The 24,757-nt window shown below is 37.4% G+C and overlaps 1 protein-coding gene and 1 long non-coding RNA gene across 3 annotated transcripts in view; one reads left to right on the top strand and one right to left on the bottom strand.

Moving 5' to 3' along the window:
• Window positions 1–16,323, bottom strand: part of LOC132376608 (uncharacterized) — a 327,563-nt gene extending 311,240 nt beyond the window's left edge. For both annotated transcript variants that reach the window (XR_009506390.1, XR_009506389.1), the window contains exons 1-2: window positions 16,243–16,323; window positions 14,264–14,357 (exon numbers count right to left, since the gene is read on the bottom strand). This is a non-coding gene — a long non-coding RNA (uncharacterized LOC132376608). The remainder of the gene's footprint in view (window positions 1–14,263; window positions 14,358–16,242) is intronic.
• Window positions 16,324–16,435: 112 nt separating this feature from the next.
• LYPLAL1 (lysophospholipase like 1) overlaps window positions 16,436–24,757 on the top strand; it is a 29,724-nt gene continuing 21,402 nt past the window's right edge. Inside the window, exons 1-2 of the mRNA XM_059942326.1 lie at window positions 16,436–16,541; window positions 21,273–21,372. Coding sequence (XP_059798309.1) covers window positions 16,448–16,541; window positions 21,273–21,372 — 194 coding nt within the window. The 5' untranslated portion in view covers window positions 16,436–16,447. The remainder of the gene's footprint in view (window positions 16,542–21,272; window positions 21,373–24,757) is intronic.

Here is a 24,757-nt window from a genome sequence, read left to right as displayed (position 1 = left end):
TCAATTCAATCAATAGTCCCATCTCACCTTGACCCTCTGCCTTGCCAACTCCAATACAAGATCATTAAATTGTTCATTTCTTCAGTGTCTTTTCAGTACCTACTGGTACAAATTTGATGATGACATAGACTAGCTCCTTTAAATTTTCTATATGGATTTATGGCTACTTAACAATTCTTCCCCAATCTTACCCAGCTTCCTTTTCCTTTAAGCCTTTATAGATTTTCTTAAGTCCTTAATCTTTTTCCTATTCCTTTCATTCCTAGACAATGTCCATTACTATGTACAGTCGTGCCCGGCTTCACTATCCCCACACTCAGATTTGCCTATATTCTTTTCTAGTCTTAGAGGAAGAGCATCCCTACTCTGCCAGCCTCTCGCTTCCTTCCCCTTCCGTCTTCTTTGAGTTCTTGTTCAAGCCATTGTTCCAGTTCTCCCTCTCCTGGATTCTCTTGTCAATTTATAATATGCTCAAATCACTGCCATATTTTCAAATACCCCTTTTCTCAGCTCTGTCTCCTTCTTGACTTTACAAGTAAACTTTTTAAAGGCTGCACTTGCTGTGCTCACTTTTTTACTCCAGATTCCCAAACTGAGTCACAGCAACTGGATGCCTAGCCCCACTGCTCTACAGAAAATGCTCTCCAAAATGTACATACGTACATTAGAATACTATTCAACCACAAAAAAGAAGGAAAGCCTGCCATTTGAGACAACGTGGATGGACTTTCAAGGCATGACGCTAAGTGAAGTAAGTCAGACAGAGAAAGACAAACACTGTATAACCCCTCTTATATGTGGAATCTAAAAACAAACAAACTCATAGAAAAAGAGATCAGATTTGCGGTTACCAAGTTCCAGTTATAAGATAAATGAGTACTGGGGATGTAATATACAACATGATGACTATAGTTAACATCGCCGTGTGGTATATTTGAAAGTTGCAAAGGGAGTTAAATCCTAAAAGTTCTCACCGCAAGGAAAAAAAAAATTTTTTCTATATCTCTATGGGATGATATATGTTAACTAAACTTATTGTGGTAATCATTTTACAATATATATGTCATTATTCTGTACACCTTAAACTTATACAGCGCTGTATGTCAATTCTATCTCAATAAAACTGAAGAAAAAACCGTTGCTGGTCACCTCCCTCCTACCTACCAAATCCAATGGCCTCATTTCATTCTCATATAGCACCCACGGGTATTTACCTAAATAACTGTCTCAAAATAATTGTCGTCTTTGCTTTCATGACATTCCTCCATATTTCCTTCTACCTTCGTGATTCCTCCTGAGAGGTTTTCACTGATTTCTCTTCTTTGGACTAGCCTTTAAATGTGGGTCTTTTAAAGAAAAATTATTCTTAGTTTCTCTTCCCTCCTACTACTAATTTTCTCTAAAAGTGATTTCTTCAATTCCTATGGTTTTATCTGATTCCTAGATACTGATGACTCCCAAAATTTACTTCCACCCTCAATCTAAGCTTTAGACCCCTATTTCCAACAGTCACCAACTTCTGCTGACACCTCAAATAACCTGGGAAAAGCCGAACTCACTATCTTTACTCTATACTTGCTCCTTCTTCTATATTCTTTACCTTTGTTAATAACTTCACCAGAACACTTGGAGACAGTCATTTTAGACTTTTTCTTTCATCTCCAAGTCCAGTGGGTAACCCAGTCCTAACCCATTCCAACTTCCCAATCTGCCCTCACCTCCATCCTGAAAACCACTACCTAAATTCAGGTAATCCTTGTCTCTCTCTCGTCTGTTGAAAAAGACTTCTAATGAGTCCCTCCCCATAGCCTCTTTCAATCTACCCAATATATTGTCCCTTAAGTTATTTCTCTGTTGCCAGAGCTAGCTTGTTACATACATGACCATGTCACTCCTTTATTTAAAAAGAAGAATCAACTCAGATCTGAGATATGTTTCTAAAAGCTAGCTTGTCCTTTGTGTCTTCCCAAGGTAAAATATGGTCTACACATAAAGGCTGGTTGAGAAGACCAGTGTATAACTTTGGCCCATGTGGTTTTTACTTGAGAGATGCTTCCTATTTTCTTCTGTTGCTCAAAGTACCAGGTGACATCTGTGAAACCATTTCTTCCTCTTTCCAGATGCAGTTCGCTCTGCTCCAAAATGGGTTTCTCCATGTCAGTGGTGACATCCCATCTTCATTTGCCTGCTGTTGCAGTGTCCTTGTACTTCAAGGAAACCATGGTTAAATGATGGAATGTGGGCTTCAGTGACCTTTCTTAAAGATGTCTCATTTATTTCTATAGAATAGTCTTTCCACTTGGCATAAAAATTAATGTCACTTTTATAAGTACTTGCTGAAATTGAAATGCCCAGTGTCCTGGCTTTCCATCTAGAATAAGATTATGATTAGGATCAAAAGGACTCACCTAATTGAAGATGGCTCTGGATTTTTTAGATTATTTTAGAAGATTTCCTATTGTTATTTTGCATTTTACATGTGCAAACAAAGCTATGACGCCAATTAAAGCTACTTCCGGTTTACTCTGACTACACATGAAGGTGCTTATTTGCTCTCAGTGCCAGCCTGGGCATTAACCAAGTCTTGATGCATGAATCTCCCTGTCCCCACCACCAACAGCTGTGGCTGGGAGAATTTAAGCATATTTTTCAAGCCTTGTATAGGATTTGTAAAGGTTCTTCTACTCTACCTCCCAATGTAAAGCATTACTTCACAGAAGACTGAAAGCCTGATTTTATGTTGATTTTGAAGCCTTTCACACAACATAAATATAAAAAGCTTTATCTGAGTTTACTTGTACTGTCTCACTCAAGACGGATCTTAAAAATGCTTTAAGAATCTCCCCCTTACTCGTCACGTGTTAGGGTGTGTGTGAGAGCAGGAAAGAAAAAGCCAAGGATTAAGTTTGTTTATCTTAAAATTTTTAGCTTGTCGTCAATCATTTCATTTTAATGTGCTACATCATGCTACAGTAATTGTTTTAACCCGTTTCCTGCTGGCCATACCAAACCTTCTGTGAAATCAATTTAAAGTTTTTCTTTTGAAATTTTTCTCCAGAAAATAAGGGAAATAAAGATTTGAAGTGATTATACAAATAATTACAGCAAAATCCAACTATTTAAGTAGAGTCTGAACATATTTTTCACTACTGGCTCACAAGTTTTAGCATATTTGTCACGCAAGGCACTGGGCTATATATATTTTGCAGCATATAAAAACACCTAGATTAAATGCGTCAATCAGTTCATCAACTAATTAATTAACTTCCTGCTTCACTTTTTCTCTAATTACATAGCTGTTAATATTTGTTTAGGAGAGCCAAACATGATATAATCATTTTCATAAGCTATTATTCCATGTTATAGAAGTTCTGTGATACAAAAATCACACAATTATCGTAACCTTTAAAAAAAAACACAACCCTTCCCCCATACAAAAGAAAAGTTATAAATTTAGGCCAATATAAACTTGTCAGAGTTCTCCCTCTCAATTTCATACCAGGGCGTGGTGCTACACAGCTGGGGAGCTGAGCTAATAAGTGTTGAAAAATGAAAAATGCTGCTTTATGCCATCACATAAACTGGCGAAAATAATACTTTTACCTCAACCCCATTTTTGACAAACAAATGCCAAAATGTAGATGCTGTAAGAATGAAACTTTATGGTATCAGACTCGTGGGACAAACGGGTCTTGTGGGATTTTCTTTTTATTGAATACTATATGTAATAAGAAGTGGCATAACATTTATAAAATCTAATCACTTTTTGTTCCTTTCTGAACCTCAAAGCAGTCATTTCCAGAAAAGCTGTTGGAAACACTGCCTAATGATCTATTTATCCAGTAGTGAAACAGGATTATACCTTTTACAAGGAGACTGAGCTTTCCCTAACAATATAAATACTGTAATATGAAGGCACACTTTGAAGATTTTGAGGAATACCATGCTCAACAAACATTTATCGAACAACTACAACAGAATTCAGAGTGAGGCTAAGTGCTCTCATGTAATTTACATTCAATACTGAAATCAGGATCCAGCTGATTTTCTTGGGTTGCTATGTTTCCTATCTGATGGCCATTCACTCATTCTCACTTACTCACCATTCATTCAGCACTCAATCTGCAAACTTCTAGTGCAGGTTTACCATGTCCAAGTCACATAGGCCTACTAAGTCATGAGAATTTCACCATTATAGCAAGATGGCCCAAACTGATCATGAGGAGAAATCCCTTCATTCAGGGGCTAGGAATCAACCTGATGGAGCCAGAACAACGTAAGCAAGGAAAGAGAGCCAAGAGCGTACACTGTTAGGGTACATTCCTTCCCCACAGAGAAACACTGAACTTCAGTGAAGAGAGGAGACAGAGCAGCTCACAACCCTCTCCTAAGGCTTCTAGGTGTTGTTAGGGTCCAGTGGCTGGGAATTTCCGATTATATTTAAAGAACTGTGATTGTCTATTCTATACATGCCTTCCCTGATTTTCCATAGCTAGAAATATATTCTCTTTCCTCCGAACTTATTAAAATTGTATCTGTAACCTTCTTATAGAAGTTACTAGTATATATCTTACATCATAGATATGTATACCTCTTGTCTCCCTACAAAATGTAAACTCCTAAGGGTAGGACCAAAGTCTGATGTATCTTTCATTCACCAACAGTATTTAGCATGGTGCATTTTGAATAGTCTGTCATTTGGTTGAATAAATGTCCTCAATGGAGTCAAACAATACAGAATCTAATACTCACAGCATCAGATAACACTTATTGCAGTAGTAAATAAAGACAAAAACATAAATACTAATTGAGAAATCTAAAAAGCATGCCTAATATTTGGGAGAAATACCATTTAGGCAGTCTAAATCATGTGCCGATCAATAAGTGATAGGAGAAATGAGGGAACTCTGATTACAGTTTTTAAAATGTGGAATTACATGAAGAAGCCACTGAAAAGTGACTTTTCCCAAATTCCCCAAAGTATTTGAATATATTTTATAGGACACAATCGAAGACTACAGTTACATGAGCAGAGACATATTACCATTTTTATGTTCCATAATTTAATAAAATGCATCACTGGAGTATTTTCCTCACAAACAAATGCAAATTCTGCAAATGGCAGATGGTTTCCAGGAACAAATCTATTCCCCCCATCACTATTATTAATCTCAGTGTTACTACTACTGAGTTACTACTCAGTTTACCATTACATACGCTGAAATTGGTAAAAACAAGAAGGATTTTGGTTCATTGTAGTAGGTTCTAACTATTAAGCAGATGGCTTTAAAATGTATTTTTTTTCTCATCACCCTGCTTTATACTCTGAGCTACAGAGAGGAACCATGAGTTCTTTAAGAATATAGATTTGTCAGTTATCTTTGTTTTAGTGCACCGGATACAGCTGGCAATCTACCAGTGCTATTGACATTTTGTCTAACTTGGCTAAGTAATTTCACTCCGGAAGAGAGGATTATTTTAAATAGATAGATAGGTGTGACTATCTATATATATGTTATTCTAAGACTCGGAATGTTCACATTGGAGAAGTGGTGAACACCAGAAAACTTTAAATTAACATGAGACATATGGATATGTGAGAAATCACTGATTTTATATCCCTTACTATGAGATTCTTTTCCTCCACTCGAATTCAAATGATGACCATCACAATACAACTTCACTGGACTAGGCACAAAATAACCAAAAGGCTTAAGTGAGCTTAAGTAAATCAACAGCAAAATAGCGAGGCATGACAAAAACACTCTTAGGGGTGCAATAAAGCACTCTTTTCAAACAGTGTGGGAGGTGGGCAAGACACTTCAGAAGAACAGCTTGGACTACAGCCATGTGGCATGTGGTGACATCTTTTGAGGAAAGGATTTAGTCAACCACAGGTCAAGAAAGGAAATAATTATAAACAGTGACAATCTCGGAGAACAACAGCCACAGCCACAAATTAAAGTTCACTCTTCAAAGGACTTCATATTAAGCTTCAGATCCCAAAATAATTGGCATGATTAGCATAACCTTTGAATATAAAGAACAACCTTTTTTCTAACCTGTGATATGGACCACTACAGAAAAGGAAAAAAAAAGAAATAGCTGTTTCTTGTTTCTTTACAGTATCTGTGTGCCTTTTTTTTTTCCTTTTTTTTTTTTTTTTAACTCATATGATCTTTTAAATGAAATCCTTAGAGAAGCTTCTTGGATTGTCCCTATTGAAAATGTCTTAGAGATGCGTGGAACACAGTTAAGAAATGGTTGCTGTTGAGTACAAAGAGTCTGACTGAACTTTTAATACCGCATGTTCTATTTTTCTTCTCTTCTTTTCCTTACTCAGAAATGAACAAGCCCCTGAATGATGCGATGAGGGAAACTTGGTGCTTTCCACAATGCACAACTTGTAGGAAAACCTGCATGTACCTTGTGTTTATGACCAGAGCCATGGGTCATAATGAAATAATCAAGAGATTTCATTTGCAGTGCATTTTTATGTTTTCTGGAAGTTTGTTTTAAGACAAGGAACATATTTATTGATAGTTCAACCTTTTCATTGGTCTAATGAATGGCTTAAAGACAATGATGAGACTTGAGTCTGTGTGTGCGTGTATTGAAGAAAACATGGAATTTACCTTCTCTACTCCCATTCTAGTATGTTCTCCCTGAATAAGCAACAAATTGGTGGTAGCTATTACCCCAAGTGGTTTCCAGATGTTAACCACGTGACTGAACAGAACTATTCTCTGACAAGAGAGGCAAGTGATGGGAATTGTTAGTATATGTGATGATTTTAATAACCATTAAGCACACTTTTTTGTCTATTAACTCCACCTGCACAATGTAAAAAACCTACATAAATGGGATACTTTTTGTGGGAAAGAGGAAGATTTAAATCTATATAACATATGTGAATCTTTCTTTTTTTAAAACAAAAAATAAACTAACTTAATGAAAGCTGGTTATTATTTATCTTTTAATGTTTTAAACTTTTTTAAGACTAAATTTTGTGCTTATGCTCTATAGAAAGGGATGTACATTCTTACAGTCTATGTTAAGATATGACAAGCCCTTTTGATGTCTTATTACATAGTCTAGGTAAAAATCTGCTTTTAAATTGTTTTCAGTTAACATTGAACACTGATGCACTTTCTATTTTTTTGTTAAGAAAAATAAATAATTCACACTTTTGCAAGTGAAGGTATGTACTTTTTCTGGCTTTCGTTAAATTATACTATTGGAAGCAAGTGCCAGCAGACATCGTGGGTGGCATTTCTCACTGAGACGCAAGACATGAATCAATATTTTTATTAGAGTCAACCCACTTGTCTTCATAAACAAAATATTGTTAATGTTTTTCCATTTAGACTTCAAGGCTGGTAAGAAGAACATACAAATTGTTAGAAGAAAGAAATAAACTACTCGGATAAACAGTTTTTCAAAGACCATCACTGGTACAAATTGAAGCAAGAAGTTGAGTTTTTTGCCAATGGAATTTCCAAAAGCTAATGTTTAGTGAGTTTTTTAAAAATGTAAATTATTGAATAGATTGTTTATTTCTCTCTTGTACTTTTACTATTGACACAGATGTAGTGAATGATATTTTTTGAACGTCCTTTGGCTATTACACATTCTATAACAACCGCGTAAATATAAACTAGTGGGGAGTATGGGAGAAAAAAGTAAATGACAATTCTTTCTCCACACATGTGCACGCACACACACACAAATACACACCTGCAGCCTGCCTTCAAGTGAGAGAATCATTGTAAAGTTTGTAGCATGGTGGCAACATTAAATGGAAGCTCTTTACTTTTGTTGGTATTGTTTTTTAGGGCCAGAGTAGGGGAGTGGGAAGTGGGAAAGACAGAAAAGTAAATGGTCAAATGTGCATATGCAGTGTTTGTAATGGCCATGCGTGCTGGAGGAACAGGTAAGAGGGGCATTTGGGCTCAATAAAGACTAGACAAAGGAAGAGAAGATAGATTTGAGATTTGAAGAATGAATAGGTTAGTAAAGGAGGGGAGAGCTATGCCTGGCTGAGAGATCAGAATGGGCAAGGGCAAAGGCAAAGGGGCCCAGGGTGGCACAGCACATTGGGAGAACTCTTGCTGTTCAACATCATGAAAAGAGTAGAACAGATTGGCTGTCTCCAGAAATAAACAGGAAAAATAAAGAGGTATGTTCCTGAAGAGTGTTTTGAAAATTGCTTTGTAAAATCAACATTTACATCTGATGTAAAAGCACCTAAAAAAAGGACTGTGAAGAATCCTTTTATTGTCTAGGCACTGGGACTGCAAAGATGGAAAAAATCCAATCTGCCTTCAGAAAGGTCAACGAAATAGATACTCACTGAAATATAAATTATGCCATATTTAATTTGTCTTGTATATATAGACTTCGAGATGTATATCATGCTTTCTTAAAGTGAGGCACTCCCATAAAAATGACCTCATTTCCTTGTTCTTGCCATGCTCAGATCTGCAAGTATGATCTTCAGGAAAAGCGTTTTCTAAGTAGGGTGACTTGACCCCAAGAGTGTACAAGACAGTCCTTTGGAATGTGGAAAGAAGATATTAAAACCTGTTTACATCTTATTTTTATCCCAAGCTTTTAAATGTCTACTTTTATTTATGTTTTGTGTACATAGAATGTATTACTAAATAATGCATTCACATAACTTATAAGTAAATAAATATACATAAACAAGAGATGTGCTAAAGACTTTTTAGTGATAGGGCATATATAACAGAAAAATTCTGGAGACGAACTCTATAGAAGTTAATTATTTTTCTCCTACCAATTAAGCTGGATGATACGGTCGCTAGCACCAGGTGGAGAGTGCTGCTTTGGTTTAGCTGAAGATATAAAGCACGGGGCTTCTCATAAGCTTTGCTTGCTGGGAATCAGAATGATGTTGTCACCATTCATCTTATATGTTGTTGCTTTCAAAACTATAAAACTGTGGAGCAAGGTAGTCACACCTGAGGTCCCTATATTTCTAGGAAGTCCTTTGGTGGATTCAGAAAACCCCCAAAGTGCACTGACTGGGGTGTGTGTGTGTGTGTGTGTGTGTGTGTGTCTCCCTTTCACTTGAAATGGCCCATAACTTTAAGCTGAATCTTAAGGAGACCATGACCAGCCCCTACCCAACACCACCAACAATTTAATAGACTTGTCACAGGACAAAATCTTATCTTCGTGGGTTGGCTGACCTGTGTGCTCCAATCACATATGCCACATTTTAAGGAACCAGCCTTCCTGGATTATGGCTCACTCCTTGTTCTTATGACCTATTTCTTCTTCTCATTCAGGGTTACGTCCTAGTTTTGTTTTATTCCCACTACACAATCTCTTGACAATGCGCTCTCTGATTTTCAAAAAATTCTGCTTCCCAAGTGAAGCCAGAACCGGCCCTAATATTGTGATCCTGGCTCTGCCCTTGTCTGGTTTTCTCCAAGTTTTGGCCTGTCCACCTCTCTGGCTCTTCCTGGCTACTGCCAACACGACCAATGACAGGTAGCTGTCTGAAGGGGTGTAGAGTTTCACTCTTCCTTCATGCTTTTCCTTCAAAATATAACTCAATTAAAAGCATAATTCAATTCCAACAAGTAATATTTACGATTCCATTCTAGGCATCTCAGGAAGATACAAAAATACGTAAAATAGGTCCTGCAAGTAAAATAGGTCTTGCACTTAAGGAAACTACAGTTTAGTAGATTACAGGGATAGCAGGAGAAGTATTTAAACTTAGGTTTCATACCTCAAAGCCACTGCACTTTCCACCATACAACACTGACAATTTTGTCCAAACCAGGTGGGAATTGTGTGTGGGTTTGTAGATTTTCAACACTGTTTAATACAAACATTTCTTTTCACTTATATTATTTTATTCTCTTAAGCTCTGTGAAGGCAAATGAAACAAATGTATACAAATGAAAATATGTAACGAGTGCCAAATTAACGTTCTGAATTATCACTGCCTTAAACTCCTGTTTTGTCCCTTGCATCTATTTATCTATTGTGATAGTAGCACATAACATGGAATTTATCATCTTAACCATTTTTAAGTGTACAGTTCAGAAGTGCTTAGTCACATTGTTGTGAAACAGATCTCCAGAACTTTCTCATCTTTTAAATCTGAAGCTCTATCTGAAATCCTATACTCATTAAACAGCAATTCTTCTTTTCCCTCCTGCCTCAGCCCCTGGTAACCACCATCCTACTTTCTGTTTCTATGAATTTGACTACTCTAGACACCTCGTATAGGTGGAATCATACAGTATGTGTCCTCTTGTGAATGGCTTATTTCACTCACCATAATGTCCTCAAGTTTCCCTCATGCTGTAGCATGTGACAGGATTTCCTTCCTTTTTAAGGCTGAATAATATTCCATTGTATCATATACCTCACTCTATCCACTCATCTCTTGATGGACGTTTGGGCTGCTTCCATCTCTTGACTATTTTGAATAGTACTGCTATAAACATAGGAGTGCAAATATCTCTTCAAGACCCTGCTTTCAGTTATTTTGAATATATTCACTCGCATCCATTTTTAACCTATACAAAGAAAATTTTCTCCTAAAGACTTACATTTTGCCAGCATTTTATAAAAAATTCTCTGAAAGTATAATTAGAAAAGGAATGGTATTTGCCTTTAGAATATGAATTAAGGAGAATTTACAGTTTCTGTATTTTCTTAATGAAATACAGAGATGACAATAGAAAATCCATTGTCATACCTTTATGTAAAATATTTTCCATTGGTCAATAATACAGACAGATAGATAGGCAGAAAATAGTCCACTTCAGAATAAATTGCACTTACTTTCTAAATTGCAAAGATTGATTCATATGATCTGATTGTCTTCTTAAAAGATCTTTTTTAATTCTTTTTTTCCTGGCTTTTAGAAACCATCAGGAAGAGAGTAGAAAGAGAGAGTAAAGGTACTAAAATCAGCCACACAAGAAAGGAGGAGAATTATATTTGCTGATATTTCTGATACTACTAAATAAAAGTTTGTGCAGTACAATTAAGAGTTTTGAGCCGAGCATAATTAAATATCAGAGATATACTTATAAAAGTGGCATGTGTCACAAATTTAAACTCCTTCATGATCTTAGAATCATAGAACTTGAGAGCTTATCAAGCCCTACTCCCTGATTTCACAGTTGGATAAACTGGTTCAAAGAGACTAATGGTCTGTTTAATGTTGCATAGCTTGTTACTCCTGAAGCTGGAACATCATTTCAGTATTCTGCTCACTGCGTGCTATTATGCCATTATGCTATTATGATTACATATATATTTCATCTGCTCTTAAACGAACATAGCAGGACATAGATATTCAGACTGTATTAATAGGGAAATTACTCTTTTTGCTTTTCTTTTCTTTTTTTTTTTTTAAATATGTGTATGGAATGCATCATCTTCCCCTCAGCCTATGGGATGGTTTGAAGATTGAGACTTCCCTGCCCTCAAGGAAACAAGATCTGGTTAGGCGTTGCTAATACCTCTTGCTCTGAATTTGAAGAGCCATCAAGATCTGTTATAGAAGAGCAAAGAATGGATTCTAGATATTCCAAGATCAATGGAGGGATTCTCATGAGGGATGTGAGGACATAGAGGAAGTTGACTAGGAAGCGTTTCCAGAAAGTATCAATAGCTTAGGAATATGAGAACTGGTCATGGGAAGTGCTCAAAAGGGAGGTGATCCCCTTCCTAAAGAAGAGTCATGTCACAAGGCAAACAACATTGTTGCAGTTTCCAGTCACATACACTGACCACCCAGCCTACGTCTGAGGCAGAAACTTCCACCGTCCTCAAGCAAGTCCTGTACACTGCTTTGGTGTGAATCACTCTGCTACAGTCCAGCAGGAGTGACAAGTGCCCATGCTCCAAGATTGTATTTAGTCCGTATCTGAGTAACTCATGTGGCATCCCCCCATGCTGCCTCAGCCTAGCTCACAATACCCCAGGTGACCCATCTGCTGTGAAATGGCCCTATGTCTGCCATGCATATCTAGTAGGAGTAGTGGTTTAAAAAAGGAGGATTCCCCACATCTGTATTTAGCAGGACTGAACTGAAAAAACTTAAGGTCCCTAGAACTGAGGAAATGGCTATACTAAAGTTTATAATCTCATATAGCCATTCATTTCTAAAAAGTTCATTCTTATTGTTTAATAAGAATTCAGGACCTTTAAGTATTTTCTAATTTTTCTTTCATAAATGGATAAGGGGAAAGTATAAAGGAACTTACTTTGTTAGTTTATAAAATTTTAAGTATTACCTAACACTGAGATATTTTGTCCAATGTGTACGTACTGTTAATGTATATGTGTTTCTCTCTTTGCATAATGCAACAGATAAAAACCCACCAACTCAAAGAGGGTAAGATTTGATGCTCAAGAATGAGGAAAACAACAAATGCACAAACTGTGTATTGTCTGATGACTAAAGTGATTCCAATTAACTGTGATCATTTGAAAGTACCAAATATACTACTCTAAATGGCTTATCTTACAATCATCTTTCTGAAGCCAATAAGTGTGTCCTAAAGGATTTCTAAACACACAGTGTCACAGCAAACTAAACTCTCACCTTACCATTTATCTTTAGATCCCAATAGATATTGAAACACTACAAAAAGGGAGGGTTTTTGTTTTTGTTTGTTTGTTGCTTTTATTTTATTTACTTGTTTTTCTGAGGTTAAACACTGAAGTTACCAAAAGGGAGTGCATCAATAAGGGGCATATGGATTGGCTGAAAGGAAACGAGTAAAAAACAAAAAAATTAAGAGATACACAAAGAGTAAAAGAATGTATGAAGAAAAATCTTCCAGGGATAACTCTTCCTCCAAGTTCAAAAGGGCAAAAGATCCACCGGAAAAGAAGCAAACAACCATCCTGGGACTTAATTACATTGCAAAGTAATGCATGAAAGGAACATGAAAGTTACAAAACAAAGTTACATGAAAGGAACAAAACATTTTTGTTCAATAGTTTGCCTACCAGCTGGCACTTCTAAATACAGTAATCGAAAACCTTCTGTTTGTTCTATGAATAAAGATGAAAGAAATAGCAACAATAGCTAAGCATTGAAATCACTGGAAATAAAAGAGTATTGTGATTAGGTTTATAAGACTCTGGCTTATTCCAATAATGATCCTGAATGTGGGAAGGCTCAAGTTCTAGGTGAAACTCAGAATCCCAGCATTCAGGTACTGCTTATCTACCCGCTCAAAGTGATGCCCATTCAAGGTGAACTGGTGCTCATTCAAGGTGGAGGAGCAAACCAGGAATTAAAACCAGGAGACTTGGGGATAATCTGAAGAAACACAGAACTCCTAATCCATAGAGACTCTAAAGGGCTACAATCTAAATCCCAGAAGCATGTTTTTTCCTAAAATAGAATAGTTGGAACATACCCTAATTTTTGTGAGCTACTGTGTAAATGTGTGTGACTGGACTTTGGCGTCAGATAGAACCAATATACAAATCAAGGCTCTACAAATGACTGGCAGTATGAGCTTGTGCCAAGTTCTTTACCCCTCTGAGCCTCATTGGTAAAAACAGATAGTAATAGTGCAGTTTTCTTACCGACCAGGGTTCTTGGCCTCCTTAATCAATAGGAATTGATAAGAGACCAGACAAGAAATTCAGGCAAGGCTTTACTGGGGTCCCTGCTGCAGCCGCAGGGAGCAAGAACAAGCAACAGGTCCCCCTGCTTGCTCCCTGGAGGTGGGGGAGAGCTAGATCCTTATATGAGGTGAGGGGAGGGATGTGTCCAAGGGTCAGGCCGGAGGGGTGCCTTAGATGGTCTGCCCACCCCTTTGGTGGTGCTGTGTGCAGGGGGCATGTGCAGTCCCCTGATTTTGCTCCTGGCTCTTCAGAAGTGGCAATCGGGTTTTTGGTCTTTTTGTATCTTGTTCATTATTTGCCCCAACTGCGCATGCATGCAGTTATTTTTAGTCCCTTATAGTTTCTTTGTATTTTGTAGGAGACGTCTGTCCAGGTGCAAGTACTGCAGCAAAGGGTCCCAGGTTCCAGCCTGTCTCAGTTTTATGGGAATTTACTTATGATACCTAGTTAAGTCCCAATGTTTTACTGTTTTTTACTATTATTATTTTACTATTATTAGCAATAATAATCATAATAATTATGTTTCTGATTTTTTTGCCATTTCAAAAGCATGGGGTAGTGCACAGAAAAGTTTTTCTGGAAGTAAATGGAGTTCTAAGAGTAGAACTCAAAGCCTTACCTGGCATATCTCCAGTGGTCACTCCTCCTATAGCACTGCCCTCTTCTCACCTGGCTCTTGAAAGTTATCGAGAATTCAAGTGGGGAAGGCAGATCTAGAGACAGAAGTAATTTTTTTTTTTTACTTGGAGTATAGCTGCTTTACAATGTTGTGTTAGTTTCTGCTATACAATGAAGTGAATCACCGATATGTATACATATATCCCCTCCCTCTTAGACCTCCCTCCCAACCCACCCCCCCATCCCACCCATCTAGGTCATCACAGAACACCAAGCTGAGCTTCCTGTGCTTTACAGCAGATTCCCACTAGCTACCTATTTTACACATGGTAGCGTATATATGTCAATCCTAATCTAGAAGCAATTTTTGAGAATTGGCTATCAGAGCTCAGCCCATCCCAGCCTGTCCTCCTTAATGACTTCATTCTCAGTACTTTCTGCTGAAGATCTAGAGGCTTGTGAAAGAAAACAAGAGTTCCTTTTTGATCTGGTTAACTAATGGCATGTAGGGCCATTCCCACGGACAGCATAGCTGATAGCATAGAGCTTATCTTGGCATCTGAAGATAAGCAGTTCAGTCACCTGGGAGTAGCATAATTACCTTGAACAAATAAAAGATAAGTTGCAATTGCTTAAATATGGAGCAGACTACAATGAATGGAAGGTTGGTGTTTAATGGCTCTTAAAGTTCCACTGGGTTGTTTGCTGAATTTTACATGAGGAGTGAGCCACCTGCTGGGACTGAAGCCCTCAGTATTAAAAGATGTCTATGATTAGGCCTTGATATAGAAAGCAATTCCTTTTTTTTTTTTTTTGGTACTTTAAAAATTGTGATAAAATATACATAACAAAAAATTTACCACTTTAACCATTTTTAAGTGTATAGTTTCAGTGGCATTAAGCACATTCACAATGTTGTATAACCATCACCATTTCCAGAAATTTTTCATCATCCCAAACAGAAACTCTGTACCCATTAAACAACAACTTTCCATCATCCGCCCCCCCACCCCGCCCCGGCTTAAAGTCCTTGGTAACCACTATTCTACTCTACTCTGTCTTTAAGAATCTGTCTATCCTAGAGACCACGTATAGGTGGGATCATAAAATATTTGTCTTTTATGTCCAGTTTGTTTTCAAGGTTCATCTGTGTTGTAGCATGTATCAGAATTTCATTCCTTTTTAAGGCTGAATAATATTCCATTGTATGTGTATACCACATTTTCTTTTCCATCCACCCATCCATGGACACTTCGGTTGTTTCCACCTTTTAGCTATTGTGAATAATGCTGCTACCAACATTGGTGTGCAAGTGTCTGAGGCTGTGCTTCCATTTATTTTGTATGTATACCTAGAAGAAGCATTGCTAAATCATATGGTAATTCTGTTTAACTTTTTAAGGAACCGCCAAACTTTTCCACAGCTGCTGCACCATTTTATATTCCCCTCAGCAATCTACAAGTGTTCCAACTTCTCCACAAACACTTATTTTGTTTTTTCAATAATGGCCACCTTCAGAAATAGAGACACAGAGGTAGAGAACAAATTATGGACACCAAGGGGGGAAAGTGGGGCAGGAGGGGATGAATTGGGAGACTGGGATTGACATAAATCCACTAATATGTATAAAATAGATAACTAATAAGACCCTGCGGTATAAAAAATAAATAAAATTAAATTCAAAAATTTAAAAAAAAAGGCCACCTTAATAGGTATGAAATGGTACCTCTTTCAATCAGATTTTCCTAAGCAAACTATTTTTATAAACTACACGAAGATTTATCATTACATGGGTGTCTTATCCGGTATATAAAATGCTACAAATATCCTGTGTAAGTCTCACAGGAGAAGGTAAAATATGGTTATTATATGTTAAATTTTAAACATCATAACACCAATATTTCTCCAAATCAAAAGCAGTCCTGAGTTTTCGGACTGCAGCTGAAAATCCTACAGCAAAGAAGTATATCCGTGCCTTACCGAAGGGGTCACCTGTGTGATACCAGTCTTGACAAAACCAAAGCCTCAGTACAGCCTAAACTGCCTCAGACTTGACCCGGAGGCAGGACTGCGCAGCCCGGCCGCGCATGCGCCTCTCGAGGCGCGCCCCCTGCCAGCCTACGTGCGCGGGCCCGCGGGACAGCGTAGGGGCGGGGCTTGTGAATCTCTGGTCGTGGCGGCAGTCATGGCGGCTACGTCGGGTTCAGTTCGCCTGCAACGCTGCATGGTGTCGCCGGCTGGGAGGCACAGCGCCTCTCTGATCTTCCTGCACGGCTCAGGTGGACTACAGTTTTCCGTCCCGGTTACTGCAGCATGGGAAACGCCCCCCCCCCCCCACTCGGTTCCTCCAGTGTTGCCCTAGTGGGAGAAGCGCTGGCCCCAGTAGGGCGCGGTGGACTCGGAGAGGGTGACTGTCCCCTCGGTAGCCCCGCGGCTGTGGACACACGGGTCTGGTAACCTGTCCCCGGCCGTCCTCCCCACACCCCCCCGCCTTGTCTTCCTTTTTGCCTGTCTTGCAGTCACTGGCCCGCTGTTCTGGCCTTTGTGTCCCGTCATTCGGCCAGCCCTCTGTTTACATTCTCTCCATTGCAACCATTGCCACACATTCCCTCGCCCCATGTCTCTCCCCCAAATTTAAACAGAGCAAGTTAGAAAGGTAAGTCTTTTGCTAGAGGCAAATAACATTATCTAGTACTTTTCAGAGTCAGCTACTAGTGATTGGAATTTTCAACCGCAGTGGATTATTTATCTCCTTTCTGTGAGGGACCATGCCAGGGCTGGAGTGCCTTTCCCCCTTCACTCTTTCCTGCTTCCCCTTCCTCCTCCTTCCCCGCCCCCCCCCCTTTTCTTTAAGACTCCAAGATAAAGCACAGAGTCAACTCTGAGTCCCAGGGACAGGTATTCTCCTTCCACTGCCTGCCTTTAGTGACGTGTTTAATTCTGTATAGCGTTTCTTACACTTACCTGTAGTTACTTCTGTCCTCCCCACTTCACTTCTTCCTCAAGACTAAGGACCCTTGTTTGAATCTTTGCATCCCTAGTGCGGCCCAGGGTAAGTTCTTGGGAAATGTTTTTTAAAGAAATGAAATGCAGCCTGTGTCCTCAGGGGGCCTACCTAAATTTAAAAACAATTCATTTAGTTTGACTCAGCAGTGGAGATCACAAGAGATCACAAGATGGTGCATGATTTACTGCCAAGTGAATTGTAAGGAAAAAAACTTTGGATAGGCATTATTAAGGCTTTTGGAAAATGAAGAGCTTGTTACGGTTGCCAGAGGAAGTGGTCTTTGAGCTGGGACTTATGTAGGCTTAAAGAAGACAGTGATTGGATAGTGGAGAGGATTGTAAAGGTACAGGGTGGAAACCTGGAAATGGGCAGTTGTAGGAAATATTCTCATTTTAAAAATGAGTCTGCGTAGATTGAATAGTTTGTCCATGGTCACTTGGCTATTACTGTGAGTGGTGGTGGCGGCATTGGGATTTGAACCCAGATCTCTGACTCCAAAATCAGTGCTCTGGAGAGGTAAGTTGAAAAAACTCTGAACTAGGAGGTATCATTTTGGAAATAGGGAAGAAAAGGGCCAAAGATGTTTGAAGGGAAAGACTTGACTAATGAAATATACTTAGAAGATGAGGGGTCTAAGATGACAGCAATGCTTATAACTCGGAGACTAATGCTAATATTATTTGGGGCTCCAAGGGTGTTTATAAGCACCCAGAAATTCCCCCATACCACAGTCCTTTTAATAAATAAATAATTTCATAAAAAGTCTGAGACTTTTCTTCTTTTTTCCCTGGATAGCTTTGCTTAAAGTTACTATTCCTCACTCTTGTCAATTTCAAATTACTGACATTTTAAAATTTGTAACCATATGTCTCTGAAAGCCAGAGTTGTACGTATATATTTTTTCCCTCTGTGCTTTGAACGAAGACTTTATCCAAAGAATCCTGCCAGTTATGCAAGTATAATGTAGTTCCTGTGTATTTTGAGCTCCAACTTATTGGGAATATGATTTTACATTAGACAATAATATATGTGGTTATGTTATAGGATATGTTTGGCTTCTGGTTAATACAAATGTGGGCAAACCAATTTTAACAGTTTTACCATACTCTTGGAATAAGGTGCTGGCTTTTTAAAGAGCGGACTTTTTGAATGGATGGATGCATGTTGTTTTGTAGCATTTAGTTTTGCTTTTCAAGGTTGAAAAAGTGTTTAGAGGCAGATTTTGTTTTTTTTTTAAAAATCTTGAAAACTTGAGGTTCTCTTCTAGGCTGTGGCAGCCATAGAACATCATATAGGAACATAAGTTATATCTAGCCAACTTAATTTGAGTGTTTCCAACTACTAAAATACCAAAAGAGTACCTTCTTTAAGGATGATGAAAACAAATGATAGCTTAATTAGCTTTGCTCAGCTTCTCAGATTAGATAAATTCACTATTATACGCTCCATTAGGACACTGTGGTTCTTCTTTCAGTGGCATTCACCGTATTTGTAATTACGTCATTTAATGTCTGTATTCCACACTGAGCTCTAAGGTTCACACAGGCCCAAATCATGCATGACTTGCTTTCTCCCCATATAGTAAGTCTCAGCGAATTGACTGAGTTGGCTCTTACTAAATTCACCAGTAACCTCTGTGTTGCTAAATGTAATGGACATTTTTCAGTCATCATTTTATTTGAACTGTCAGCAGTATTCACCTTTCTTCTTGAAACACTCTCCTGGTTCTTTCTACCTGTGTATGTATTTTTCACACTCATTCTCCTCTCCCTGGCCATTAATGTAGGGCTTCCTCAAAATTCGGTCCTAGGGCCTCTTCTCTTCTCCCTCTACATTTTTCTCCTCAGGCTAAATTCCATACAAGCCCACAGATTCTATTTTTATCTCCGTTCATGTGACACAAATATGTGTCTCCATTTTAGATCCCCTTTGAGCTCTAGACCTGTTTATCCAACTGCCTAATAGTCATTCATGCATTAATCTATTCATTCAAGAAATACCTATTACATGGCCACTGTGCAAAGCACCGTTCTACGCTCTCAGCTCTTAAGAACCTGGATTTTGTCCTCCAGCTGGTTGTAGTTTACTCAAACCTTCACGTAGGACCTAGAGACATATATACACTACCAAATGTAAAATAGATAGCTAGTGGGAAGCAGCCGCATAGCACAGGGAGATCAGCTCGGTGCTTTGTGTCCACCTAGAGGGGTGGGATAGGGAGGGTGGGAGGGAGGGAGACGCAAGAGGGAAGAGATATGGGAACATATGTATATGTATAACTGATTCACTTTGTTATAAAGCAGAAACTAACACACCATTGTAAAACAATTATACTCCAATACAGATGTTAAAAAAAAAAAAAAAAAAAGAGGGGTGCTTCACACTCAGCATGTATAGACCTGCTGCTTCCTGTGTTTCCCGTCTTGGTGTATATAGCTCTGGCCAGAAACCTCGCCGTCACCCTTGAAACCCTTCATAATTGACCCCTCATAACTAATCTGCTGCCAGTTTCTTTTAATTTTATCTCCTAAATGTCTCTAGTATCTATTTCTGTATACTCCACTGCTGTCACTGTAGGCTAAGCATCTGTCATCTGAACAGCAGCCTCCTAACTATCCTTCCACACCTCTCTTTGTCCTCCTTCAGGTCTCTCTTCACATAGCTTCCAGAGTAATCCTTAGAAGCATGCCCCCTTTCTGCCCCCAAAAAACCTTCGTGGCTTCTCCATGCTCTCAGGCTTTGTCGGGATGTTAGGATCCATCCTGCATTCACTGCTTTTCGTCTCATTTTCTGCTTTTCACTTCTTCAGTGCCATACTGCTTCCTGTACAGCGTTTCAGCATTTGCCATATCCTGTCTGAGATGCTTTTCCTTGTGCACTTCAGTTTTTACCGTCCTGTAGATCGCAGTTCAAACCATTCAACAACTCTCTACTGGATGCCTAGTTTGTGTCAGCACTGTCCTAGGCATCAGATGAACAAGTAACTCACTGGCTGAAACACAAAAGGAACCTTGCCTTGTGGAGTTTATATTCTAGTGAAGTTATCCCTGAATCCTGAACTGGGTCAATTCTGAATCTAATAAACCCTTGAAGTGCGAAGTGTCTTACCTTTGCAGTGGTTACATTTGTCTTTCACATTTATTTATATGATTATTTGACTAATGTCTGTTTCTCACAATAAACTATACACTCCATGAGTATAGGAATTCTTTCTCCCCATCACCTTCCCATCACTGCCTCTCTAGCAGTAAGCACAGTGTCTGACACATTAGTAGGTATTCAGTAGATACTTTTTAAATTGCTGTCTTAATGAATTGATTGATTAAAAATTAGAGTTGTTAACTTGAAAATTTTCTCTTTAGGACCACATAAAATGAACCTATAGTTCCTTCCATTTTTTTATGGAAATACACATATATTAATTCTTGCATGAGGCTTGGTTGTTTTTCAGCCATGGGATGTACAGTCATTATTTTAGACTATGTAAACATATTGCCAAAATTAAATTCTCATTTCTTCAAGTAAAAAATAAAAGTATGCTGAGTACCCCTTTTGAAGAAATTTGGTTTTTTAACCAAGAAAATTGTTTTAGATTGTTACAATTACAAAATTTTATAAGCACTTTAGGAAGTAACTATTTTTAAGAGTAAAAAAAATGAATGACTGTTTAAAATCAGATATGGAAAGGATTTCTTTTTTAGAAAAATCAGTTGATTTATTTGTTTCTATTATATCCTTTAAACAAATGAGGAAACTTAAAACTCAGAGTTAAACAGGTCTTTAAAGTGAAGTCAGGAGTAAAATAATCAAAATTATTTCTAACTATTGATGCCTGATCAGTTATTTCCCATTAATAAATCGGTTTCTATACAGTTATTTTTATTTATGAAGACTTTTTTATTCTGTGTTCCAGCCTGTGTGTGACATGAAAGTTATAGACTGCTTTTAAATACACTGTATTGTCAAACTGTTTTAACTTAATCTAGATTTTGTGATTCATCAGGTGATTCTGGACCAGGATTGAGAACGTGGATCGAGCAAGTTTTAAATCAAGATTTAACATTCCAGCACATAAAAGTTATCTATCCAACAGCTCCTCCCAGGTATGCAGTAATTTAAATCATTACTCAGTATAACTCTGTGGCATAAAATACATACAAATGTACCAGCTAGATGGTTTTTCAGCTTAATTCTGTATTTAAAATATTTTAAATTGGGATTCTTTTTTCCAGAACTTTTTTTTTTTTTTTAGCAATTACTCTGTTAGACCAAGTTTTGCTAGGTGAGTAATTTAGTCTTTGAAAAGCATTCCCTGAAGCTCTTAACTTAAACTTTGTCCCAGGCATGGTTTACAGGACTCTGCTTTCTGTGGCCCTGCAGATTGCTCATCTTTCAAACTCTTTTCCCCTTCATTCACCCCCTAAAGAAACTAATAACTCAAACAAGGATAATCTTGCTAATAATTCAGTTAAACCAGAGTTCCTAATCTCTGGAAAAAGGGTTTTGTGACATTCTTTCTACACATAGAAGGTTTTAGAAATAATTTTAAGCTTTTTGAATCAGTAAACCAGAATAGGGACATGGAATCAACTACTTAATACATAGTTATACAACCTGTAGACATGTTTAACAAAATGCACAGTCATAAGACTGGTATAGTTTTGAAGTCAAACTGCTTTTTTATGATTATTAAATTAACATCTACATGGTCTCCTAAACTGGGATTTACAAGTTTTTCTGTGTGTGTAAGTGAAATATTGTGCTGAACTATGCAACCCAATCTGACTTACCATTATCTGTTCTTGATTTGTTTTTATTAGCACACTGTGTGCTTCTGCAAATGCTTTGATTTATTTTTCTGTAAACTTAGTATTAAGGAGAAGTATTGATAGAAGCAGAACTTCAAGGACCTTTTCATATCTACTGTTAAAAATTTACTTACCTGAGTTGATAGAATTGAAAAAGGTAGAACAATAAAATGGTGATTTTGTTGTAAGATTTAAGATTCAAAAAAAAGTTATTATTTTAATATAATTTTGGAGCAGTTTAGTATTTTGGTAGTGCAGATAAAAGACCTAATGGCCAGTGGGTTATTTTTGTGCTGTAAATTGAAGGTCTTTGAAAATGTCTGAAGAGCTTATTATTTACTATTGGTTTTTAGGGTGAGTGAAGTTAAGAGGGAGGAAGACAGTGGTATTTCCCATGGGAATGGGAAAGATAAGTTCAGTTTTGGCTAAGTATAAATGTAATTGGCTGATAAAATTGAATGGAAGATCATTGGAAACATGATTCTAGGAATTACTATTTTTCAGCTTATGAATATCATGTCATCACCAATTATGATATGAATTTTAGAGCAGTGTACCTCATACTTAGGCCACAGATACTTCTGAGAGTCCAGAAATCTCCATGTGCTCTGAAGCATTATTTGTAGGTGCTGTTGTGATTTAATAAAATATAAAAGCATTGAAATTTTTTACTGAATTCATAGTAACTTTTTTTTATATGTTTTCATAATCAATAGCTATTTGGACAGATCAACAGACATTTTAGACCATGCTATCAATGGAATATACTATAAGCTACATATATACATTTAAAATTTTTGGCACCAAATTTAAAAAAAAGGAAGAAGAAACAGGTAAAATTAATTTTAATAGCTTATTTTATTTAACCCATATATCCAAAATATTATCATTTCAACATGTAATCAATATGAAATTATTAAAATGATATTTTACATTCTTTTATTTTCCTGTCATAGACCATTTTAGTTTTTATCCTCAGTTTATCACTATGCATACCTATTTATCTTATTTCTTATTTTCCGTCAGGAAAAATTCCTAGAAAGTGCTCAGAGGTCTTAAAGTCAATTTCTTTTTGTTTAGCGGATTAGCTTTTCCAAATTGTTTTCCAAAAATGGAACAATTTGCATTATTTAACTTAGCCTGTTATTAATGTAATGTGGTTAGGTTAAAAAAATAGTAGATTGGGAATTCCCTGGCTTTCCAGGGGTTAGGAATCAGTGCTGTCACTGCCAGGGCTCCAGGTTCGATCCCTGGTTGGGGAACTAAGATCCCACAAGCCACGTGGCACGGCCAAAAAAAAACACAAAAGTAGATAGATAGATAGTTAGATAAATAGATAGGTATAGATGTGTGGTTTTTTTTTCTTGTACACTCAAAATTTTTAATTATTTTTTCTTGATCACAAAATTAATTGTTGCCTTTACAGTGATACCTAGTTTATAATTTAACAGCCTCTCAAAGAAGACTGAAAAGAAAAATATAGAGTTGTGTCAAAATAAGAGCACACTACTAATTTGTTGATCAATTTTAAGCTTAGTTAATGGGCATGTGCTTTGGAAATACATTTGAAGTCACTTTTATGTTATATTTAGACATTTTTAATGCCATTTATATTTCAATATATCATATATTAATAAGAGTGAAGCATATGTAATACATATCTAAAGTGACAAATATAGTAATAAATCAACAATAAATCCACTTGTTATTCCTTGTAATTAGTTTGAATGAAAAATCTGGTATGTACTATACAACATGGAATCTCTGAGAAACCAGTACTTCAGTTAAAGAGGAAAAGTGAAGACTTTTAGAAATAGGTCATCTAATTCTTAATTAAAATAAAATTATAAGGGCCATTAATGAAGAATTTGTCAGTTCTGTGTCTTAATTTTCACGTCAGAAATTAATAGATTTGACTAGATCTCTAAAATCACTTACAATGATTAACTTTTTGGATTTGGGGACCCTTCAGATTTTATCTAGTAAAGATAGAGTAAGAACCAGTAGTGTGGGACTTCCTTGGTGGCATACTGGTTAAGAGTCCACCTGCCAATGCAGGGGACATGGGTTCAAGCCCTGGTCCGGGAAGATCCGACATCCCGCGGAGCAACTAAGCCTGTGCACTACAACCACTGAGCCTGCGCTCTAGAGCCTGTGAGCCACAACTGCTGAGCCCACATGCCACAACTACTGAAACCTGCGTGCCTGGAGCCCATGCTCCGCAACAAGAGAAGCCACTGCAATGAGAAGCCCATGCACTGCAACGAAGAGTAGTTCCTGCTCGCCGCAACTAGAGGAAGCCTGTGTGCAGCAATGAAGACCCAACGCAGCCAAAAATAAAAATAAAAAATAAATAAATTTCTAAATAAATAAATAAAATAAAAAGCAAACTGGGTTTATATGAAGTTCAAAACCAAGCTAAACAAAAATCATTTAAAAAAAAAAGAACCAGTAGTGTAATACTCATCATCTTTTTTGCTCTACTTGTTAGGCCAATAGGTCAGGGAAATACCCAAGATGATAATATTATTCAGTAGGAGATTGAAGATACGTGGAATTATTGTGGTACAGTATTTAAGAATGCAGTTTTTGGATTAAGCAGACCTGTGATTGAATCCTGATTTCTCTACTTAATGCTGTAAGATTTTGAGCAAGGTATATTGCCTCCCTAATGGTGTCC

This window comes from Balaenoptera ricei, chromosome 1 (genome assembly GCF_028023285.1).
Source record: "Balaenoptera ricei isolate mBalRic1 chromosome 1, mBalRic1.hap2, whole genome shotgun sequence".
Taxonomy (NCBI): Eukaryota; Metazoa; Chordata; class Mammalia; order Artiodactyla; family Balaenopteridae; genus Balaenoptera; species Balaenoptera ricei.
Note: the sequence above shows the minus strand (reverse complement) of the source record. Positions and strands in the feature narration are given on the sequence as shown.